The sequence below is a fragment of the Benincasa hispida genome, chromosome 5, assembly GCF_009727055.1.
Source record: "Benincasa hispida cultivar B227 chromosome 5, ASM972705v1, whole genome shotgun sequence".
NCBI classification, from domain to species: domain Eukaryota; kingdom Viridiplantae; phylum Streptophyta; class Magnoliopsida; order Cucurbitales; family Cucurbitaceae; genus Benincasa; species Benincasa hispida.
The window spans coordinates 815,347-824,824 of NC_052353.1; the positions used below are offsets into that span (position 1 = coordinate 815,347).

General features: G+C 31.7%; 1 protein-coding gene across 1 annotated transcript; it reads left to right on the top strand.

The window, feature by feature from the left end:
- Positions 1 to 2,774: 2,774 nt before the first annotated feature.
- Positions 2,775 to 5,948, top strand: LOC120078113 (flavonol 7-O-beta-glucosyltransferase UGT74F1-like). The gene is made up of 3 exons (XM_039032333.1): positions 2,775 to 3,544; positions 3,626 to 3,898; positions 5,405 to 5,948. The coding sequence occupies exons 1-3, from the start codon at positions 2,891 to 2,893 to the stop codon at positions 5,858 to 5,860; spliced, it is 1,383 nt and encodes a 460-aa protein (XP_038888261.1). The 5' UTR covers positions 2,775 to 2,890; the 3' UTR covers positions 5,861 to 5,948.
- The last annotated feature ends 3,530 nt before the right edge of the window (positions 5,949 to 9,478 follow it).

The window sequence follows — 9,478 nt, forward strand, 5'->3', positions numbered from 1 at the left end:
GAAAGAAATCATCAAGTGGCTTGACGCAGGGGTAATTTGTCCCATCTCTGACAGCAATTGGGTGAGCCTAGTCTAATGCGGCCCCAAAAAGGGAGACATCATTGTGATAGTTAACAGCAACAATGAACTCCATAAAAAAGGTAATTTGTTCTATATTGGGAGACAATTACTCAAGAAACTCAGGTGCTAGAGTGAGTAAAATTTCTTAAGGAGACAAAGTGAAATCGTTGAGCTTAGATTCTTTCACGTTTACAAGGTTATATATTCTCTGATATTCTATGTGATATTATTCATATAACAATTGTTTTGGACAAGATTTATATTTAATTAGTTGTGACAATTGTAAACATTTAGAAGATATATCTTATAAATATTGTTATTATTGTTGACATTAATGTATTTGGTCGAATTCTAAAATGAATATTATTTTTTCTTAGGTCTTGCACAAATGGGTTAAAGTGAGAAAATAGTAAAGAAAATTATTTATTTATGTATTCCTTTTTGTTAAGATAGTGCCAATACTTTTTTGGCAACACTTATTTTATTATTTGACAATAGGTGAGGTGGGAGAATAGAATATTTGACTTCGACGTTGATAAACCAAACATTATGTTAGTTGAGCTATGCTCATTTTTCTCCAACATTTGTTGTATTTAGTTTATTGTAAACAAAGCATAAAATTTGGTCACTAGTTTCCTTGTATACAATTTCTTTGTATAAAACGTTACCATCTTATTGTTATATATGAAAATTCATATTTATGTTTGTACGAATATGTGTCAAAATTGGAGGAAACATAGGTGTAATGACAAGTATGAACCAAATAATTTTCCATTTATACACACATTTCTCTGGCATTTTACAAATGTCATGAAATGAATTTATTTGATATTGTAATATTGTTATAAATCAAACTTTAGTGACTATAATTAAGTGTCATTCTATGTAATTCTGTGACATATAGAAAGTGTCACGATTAAAACTATTATTGACACTATAAATGTGAAAATTCATGTTTTTTTTTATAGATTATCAATATTAATATAAAAGTTTAATTGATTTAGAAAAAAATCAATTTTTTGGACATTTATTGACAATGATAAATTGTCATTAAAAATGTTACTATGGTCAATAATAAATGTCAATAATTATTTAGGGGCTATTTGGATGACAGTTTGATGAATATGGAAGTTAAATGACGTGATTTAAAATTTTTGAGATAATTAATGTTTGTGTTTGGATTTGCAAGATAATTAATGTCTGGAAGTTAAATGAATGTGTTTGATTTACTAAATTTGTATATAGGAACTAAAACTAAATAATTATTTAATCAAATGTAAGAGAACAAGTAATGCAGTGTGGTCATAATCAAATTTAATTATTTAATATATTGTTATATTTATTAATTATTTAATTCCTTAAAATATCATTAAACNAAAAAATATCTTAAATAATTAATATTATCAATGACAAATGTATTAGATGAAGAGCGTTTTTCAAATATAGAAAAAAAACCAAAGTATTTACAAATATAGCAAAATATGTTTATCAATGTGAAATGCTTTCAACAGTTTGAAATTTAAAATAATTTTCCAATTTAAAATTTATTAAGTCTAAAAAAATATATTTAATAATTGATTAAAATTAATAGTAATGATTAATTAATATTAATTTATTAATTAATCAGATTCTATTTATTTTCTAGGTATAAAACCCCCCCAAGTATGTAGGGTATTAAAAACCCATGTCAGATGGGTTTCAAAGTTCATTGGATAATAATATCCTAGAATCTAAAAAGTGAAATTCTTTGAAACAAATATCTGTTTGAAATCGCAATATCTATGAAACAAAAAAAAAAAACTCTCATTGTTGACTTCATTTAAAAGTCATAAATCAAGTAATAATAATAAATTTTAGATGTGTCATTGATGCATTTTATTTGATGGTCAATTCAAGGACTAAAAAAAAAAAAGGTCAAGAAATGTGTATAATTTTTAAGAGTCATGGAAGCTTGTTTTTGTTGTAGTGTCAACTTTCAAATTATATATCTCTACATTGACATGGACATAACATTCTACTAATCGAACATGCTCTTGTTGGTAAAGTAAATAATAATGATATTAGATTTTACTAGATATATCAACATTTCCATGGGTTGGACATGACATGAAAGGTGAATCAAGAATTCTATTATCTCGTAAAGAAAATCATGGAATATAAAAAAAAATAGCAAAAAAAAGTTAGTAATTATATAATATAAATAATACAAACATCTTAACTTGTGTTACCATGACTACATTTTTTTTTTTTAATTTTAAAATTCTGTCAAATTAAAATTTTGGTCATATAACTTGGAGGAAGTTATACTATGATTTTAATCGATTTGATAAAATCTCATTAATAACTAAAATTTAACTTTTTTTCAAACTATATGTCATTGATATTTATACGAAGCTCGTATAAAATTGACATCTAGATTTTATATGAAAAATACTTAGGTGCTCTAGTCCAAGTTCCAAGGAGCTGAAAAATTGACACATGGTTTTAGCGTTTTTTTGTAAATGAATTTTTTAATTTTTTTCTTTGTGGATTAAAAAAGGAGTAAAACTCTACCTAATCATCGTCCATTATATATATATATATTAAATGTCATTATTTATAGATATCTATAAAATTTGGTTATATTTAAAAATATTTCCAATTTAAAACAATTAGCCTACATATATATATTGAAATCTTAAATACATATATTAATCAAATACAAATATTTACAAGAATATAAAGAATGTGCCATGTTAATAGCAATTGCATGTCTTATTCTTTCTTTGGCCGCTCTCCATTTTCTCTATATACACAGTGAGAGAGAGAGAGAGATAACTGTTCCATTTCAATGGCGGACGCCACTGACAGAGACGACCGTACACCTCATATCCTCATCGTGCTCTACCCAGCGCAGGGCCACATCAATCCGATGCTCCAATTCTCTAAGCGCCTGCAAAAAAGAGGACTCAAAATCAGCCTCGTCACAACCAATTTCATCGCTCGCACTTCTCACTCTATTCCTTCTTCTTTCCCCCTCCTCACTATCTCCGACGGCTACGACGACGGCGGTTTCGCCTCCGCTGAGAGCGCCCAAATCTACCTCGATTCCCTCCGCCAATTCGGATCTGAGTCGCTTCGGGAGGTCCTACTGCGGCTCTCCACCTCTGCTTCCCCTGCGGATTGCGTCGTCTACGACAGCTTCCTCTCTTGGGCTCTCGATATCGCGAACGAGTTCGAGATCAGTACGGCGGTGTTTTTCACTCAATCTTGCGCCGTCGCTGATATTTATTACCACGTTTACAAAGGATTAATCGAGTTACCTCTTCCGGATAGAGCGATTGAGATTCCTGGTTTGCCGCCGCTACAACCGCCGGAATTTCCGTCGTTTATACATCAATTAGGAACATATCCAGCGTATTACGATCTGCTTGTGAACCAGTACGCGAACGTCGATAAAGCCGATTGGATTTTCTGCAATACGTTTTACGAATTGGAGAGAGAGGTAATCGAAATTGGTTACTCAATCGGTGAAATCGGCTTCGAATTTTGGAGTAATTTGATTGTAATGATTATTGATTTTTAGGTTTTGGAGTGTTTGAAGAGAATATGGCCGGCGATTAGGGCGGTTGGACCGAGTATTCCTTCAGGATTCTTGGACGGCCGGATCGAAGACGACAGAGACTACGGGTTCAGCCTCTTCAATCCAGACGGCGATGTTAGCCTGAAGTGGCTTGACGGCCGCCGGAAAGGGTCGGTGGTTTATGTGTCGTTTGGGAGTTTAGGGAAGGTACCGGCGGAGCAAATGGAGGAGATGGCCGGCTGTTTGAAGAGCAGTGATTGGCAGTTTCTGTGGGTGGTAATTTCAAAATTTTATATTCTAATTTCTTTTTGGATATATTATTTAAAAATAATCATGATAGCTCTAGTTGTACCTAATCTTTGTGCTCTCCACACGAGAATTTTGATTGAGACCTCCATTTAACAAATACAATAATTATATTATATTTTGTTAATGGATTAAAAATTTGTTATAAAAATAATAATTAAATATTTGAATATTAAAAAAAAAAAAGGAAAATACCAATTTGTACTTGTGTATAGATCTGATTAAAGTTTAAACATTGATTTTTTTTGGTCGCGAGTGTATTAGTTTACACGTTCTATTACATTTCGTTTGAAAAGTTAATACATTTCGTTTGAAAAATAACTTGTGTGAAATTTTATCATTTTTAAATCTAACTAATGTGTAACTATTCATAATGGTAGTTCTTACATTCAACTTTCCTAAAAATCTATTATTTCCTTAACAATTTAAATAAATATAATATAATAATATCATTTCATATTGATATATTTTTAACGTATATTTTAAAATTTTAATTGATTTTATTTTTTATAACAATTATTTTTCTTAAACTTTTATCAAATAATTAAGATTAAAAAAAAATTAGATGAAATTCAAATCATATAATTTTTTTTTAAAAAATATATTATAATAAATTATAAATTCACTATAATGTAAAAAATAATTAAAATAACAAGCTTACCTTGACTCAAATTAAATTACACCAATTTAGTATTAATTTATCTAACAATGTAATTAGTTTTTCTAATTTAAAATTAAAATTTACTAAACATTATTTTACTTTTTTCACAGTTGATTTTTCTGAAACCACAACTGACAACAATTGTTTTAAAAGCTAAAGTAATCCCAAACTAGGCCTACGCTCTTGTTCAAAATTTTATTTGAGAATGATTCATGCATTCATTCTAATCATCTATTTGTAAAACAAAACATTTGAAGAAGTCTATACACATTTGAGAATTAGTGCATGGATTGATTGACTCATGAAAATTTAGGAGTTTAATTGACCCAAATTATAAGTTTTACACGATATTTTGCTTAAACGAAATCTAGAAGAGGGTGTAAATTTATATAATTGTTAATTTATTGTTTAATGAACCATAGTGACTAACTTTATGATTTAATGAAAATGTAGGTATTAAAATTGAAAGATTACGATGAGATGAAACTCAAATAAATGATACTTTTAACCTAAATTTCATCTTATATTAACCATTTATTTTAACAATTGTTGTGTAGTTTTATGATCCACTAGTTTGATATTCACAATATTTTAACCTAAATTTAATTACCATTAATAGCTTAATAATTAGCTTGCATTTTCCCTCTTTAATGTCGGAACAGGAGGTTCTATTTTCCTCACACTGCAACTAAAATAAAAAAGAAAATTTGGAACCTATTTGAAATCTTGTAATCTATCAATCAAATAATATATGGGTTAAAATCATTGAATTGTATTTGATTAAAGACTTTTGAAGGCGCTATTTGAAATATCAGGTCAGAACATCGGATGTGGAGAAACTTCCAAAGAATTTTATGGCAGAGACGAGGGAAAGAGGGCTGGTGGTTCGGTGGTGTCAGCAGTTGGAGGTTCTAGCGCACGAAGCAGTGGGATGTTTCGTGACACATTGTGGCTGGAACTCCACACTGGAGGGAGTCAGTTTGGGAGTTCCGATGGTGGCAGTGCCAGGATGGACTGACCAGGCTACAAATGCCAAGTTCATCACTGATGTTTGGAAAGTAGGCCTCAAAGCTCCGACTAACGACAATGGAGTTGTGAATCGAGAAGCTCTATTGCAATGCATAGAGGAAGTGATGGTCGGAGACAAAAGCAATGAGATTAGACAAAACGCCGGCATATGGAAGGTGTTGGCCCAACAGGTGTTTGAAGCTGGCGGAAGCTTCGACGGAGTTGTCCATGAATTTCTCACTAAAAGGGTTAGTCTTTTTTAATAAACAGTTCTTCAATGAACTTAACTTTTTTAATGTCAATTTTATTAGATGAAATAATAAAGGTTTAAATACTACTTTCATATTTATATGTTTTGCTTTTTGGCACTTATATGGTTTGCTTTCATCCTTTTTCATCCATATACTTTCAAAATATTCATTTTGATCTTTATATTAGATTAGTTTCATTTTAGGCCATGTGGGTAAACGTAATAAATCAATGGTAATAAAAAAAGTAGGCACCATTTAATTACTTGGTTGTTGTTTACTTACATTCCATAATTTTAGTGAAATGTGGGGCCCACTTCCTATTTTGTAATTGAAGAATGCAATCCAATTGAGGCATAGAGGATGATAAATTCAATTGTGTTTCAAAATTACGTGGGACCCACTGGCTGATATCGTTATGGTTACCATTATTGTTATTGTAATAGTATGAAAAGTATAAATCTGTCATATTTACTGTTACTACTACTATTATCATAATCGAGGTCAAACTGTTGGGGTTGGTGCCCTAAATCTCAGTGGGTCATATAGTCTGTAATTGTAATCTACAAACAATATATTTATCTAATAAAATATGAAGCATTTTATTTGACATTTAGTAGCATTAACCCACAAAATCAATAAACTAAGATCCAAGGTTGTTTTCTGTAACTTGAACATGTATGTGGAGACATACAGGTGGATCATGTTCAAATAATAACCTAAATGGTCTGTAGTAGATGGATAAGGCAGGGTACCTTATCTTGATGATACTACAAATACAACCCGTTTTGTAGTTGTTATAATTATTGTAAAGTGTTACAAAGGATTTGGTCCTGATTATTCATGTGAAGACATGTGAGCGAGAGTGTTCTATACAAAAAGTTTGTACAAGACCAGACCACGAAATGAATAGTCTCACTATATAACACCTTGATATAAGAGACTTACATTTTACCAGGATGATTATAAGTGATTTGACTTGAATCGTGAGTGAGTTGTGAACTCTTGCTTATGAAGGCGGTCCTTTGATCTGCATGGGTGAAAGTGGCCAGTTCGCCGACTTAATATGCCTACAATTTTGGAGATTCGTCCAATTGGGGAGCTGGAAATGAAGCTACTGAAGAAGAAATTCACTCATTCTCTATAGATAGAGAAAGTAGAGAAATTGCTCTCTTAAGGGCTGATTCTAGAGCTTGAACAATATGACACCACACTTTCTCCTATCTCGAGAGGGGTTTGGTCATAGTTGGACTGTGACTTATTGTTTATTAGAGGGATGAGTGGTAATTAAGAAGTTAGATATAACTGTAAGGGTAAAACGATCTTTTTGGCCCAACTGTACTTACGAGCAATTTGTGAAGGGTCATCGTACCGTTGATTGGTTATATCCAATGGACACAAAAATACATCTGTAGTGCAAAGAGTGCAGTTGTGGGTCTTTAATGAAATGATCGACAGTTAAAGAAAATTAAGTATTTTAATTAAAGAGTTTAATTAATTATCCAAGTACCATTGGAGCTTCAAATTATAGGTCCATAAGGTCCATCGGTAGTTCAACTGGGTTTATTGAAAATCAAATTAATTTTGGATTAATTTGAATTGTCCAAATTAATTGAGGGAATTAATTATATATGATATAATTAATATAATGTATTTGATTTATTATAACATAAAGTTTATTTTGAGAGAAAATAAATATTTGAATATGATTCAAATATTACTTATATGAATTGGATTCATATAATTATTTAATATGAATTTGATTTATATTAAATATCTTAGATTAATTGAGAGTTTTTCAAATTATAGGTTATATTATATTTGATATAACATAAACTATAGGTTATGTGTTATTAGATATAACATATAGTATAATATATATTACATATAATAAATTATTATTATTAATTAAATTAAAATATGATTTAAATTTAAATTTAAATTAAAGGGAAGAAGTTATGAAAATAATTTCCCTCCCCTAATATCTCTCAGTTAATCGTGAGAGTGGGGGTTGGTGGATGAATCGTCTTCTGTCCTAAAATCATAGAACATCTGTGATCTTTGGTAGGCTTCTCCTAAGAAATCTCTCTGCTAACAAATTCCTTTCAAAATTATTATCTCACTCTCCCAAAATTATATACAGAGCCCACAAACTCATGTAGATTCTCAATCCCTCAAGAGAATGCTAAGGAAATCTTGTAGTGGTGTCCAAGATTAGGATTGGAATTGTTGTTTTCGTTGTGAGTTCTTGATCCAAAGGTGATTGAAGCATTCGTGATCGGTTGGGGACGACGACAGTTTCGCCTCCGCTGAGAGCATAGCGAGTCCGTCTCATTTCCTCAACTTCTTGAGGTATCTTAGGACACGGTTCCTTAGGCAATATAACTCCATGTCTGAAAGGTAGTAAACCTCTCTTAGAGTTTTGCATCGAAAACTTGACAAACGTTTTATCAATGTACGATGCTTGAGGCAGAGCTAGCATTTTGTTCTTTCGATCTCTAAAGATCTGAATGCCCAGAACAAACTGTGACCAAATCTTTCATTTGGAATTTGGTCGCTAGCTAATTCTTAATTTCAGTCAGTAGACCTACATCATTCTCAATGAGTAGGATATCGTCTACATAAAGCACTAAAAAAGCTACTGAGCTATTGATGATTATCTTGTAAACACAAGGCTCATTAACATTTTGATCGAAGCCAATATCAAATCTTATGTTCCAAGGTCAAGAAGCTTGCTTCAATCCATAAATGGATCGATTAAGTCTACAAACTTTTTGCTCTTAACCTTGGGTTAGGAATCCCTCAGGTTGGTTCATATAAATGGTCTTCTCAAGATTGCCATTCAGAAAGCAATCTTAACATCCATTTGCCAAATTTCATAGTCATAATATGAGACAATGGACAGGAGGATCCATATAAACTTTAACATGACAATAGGTGAAAAAGTCTCCTCATAGTCGACTCCCTTAACTTAGGTATAATCCTTTACCACAGTCTAGTTTTGAAGGTTTGCACCTTTCCATCAGCACCACGTTTCCTCTTGTAGATCCATTTGCAACCTATAGGTTTTACCCCATCAGGTTGATCTACAAGATCCCAAACTGAATTGAAGTACATATACTCTATTTTGATATCCATATATTTGATCCACTCATCTTTGTCAACATCCTCCATTGCCTTCTTGTAGAACAATAGATCCTTAACATCTCCGTCAGTTGCCATAGTGAGGATTTATGTTAAACCCATGTAATAGATAAGCGGGTTCGCAATCCTTCCACTACATCGAGGTTCCCTCAACACTTGAGGTGGACATGACCTACTAGATGAGCCAATTTCAACAACGCTTGTTGAGGTGTTAGGTTCTTCAACAACTCTTATTGAAGGTTCAGTAGTTTTCTTTGAAAGTTCATTCAACACAATCTTACTGCGGGAATTATGCTCCCTAATGTGGTCCATCTTTAGAAATGTAGCATTGGTCGACACAAACATTTAATTTTCGTTAGGATCGTAAAAGTAACCAACTCTCGTTCCTTTAGGGTAGCCTACAAATAGACATAATTGAGGTTCCGGTTTCTTAGGATTTGCCTTAAGCACATATTCAAACCCTTCTCTTGCTTGAATACTCATGGGATC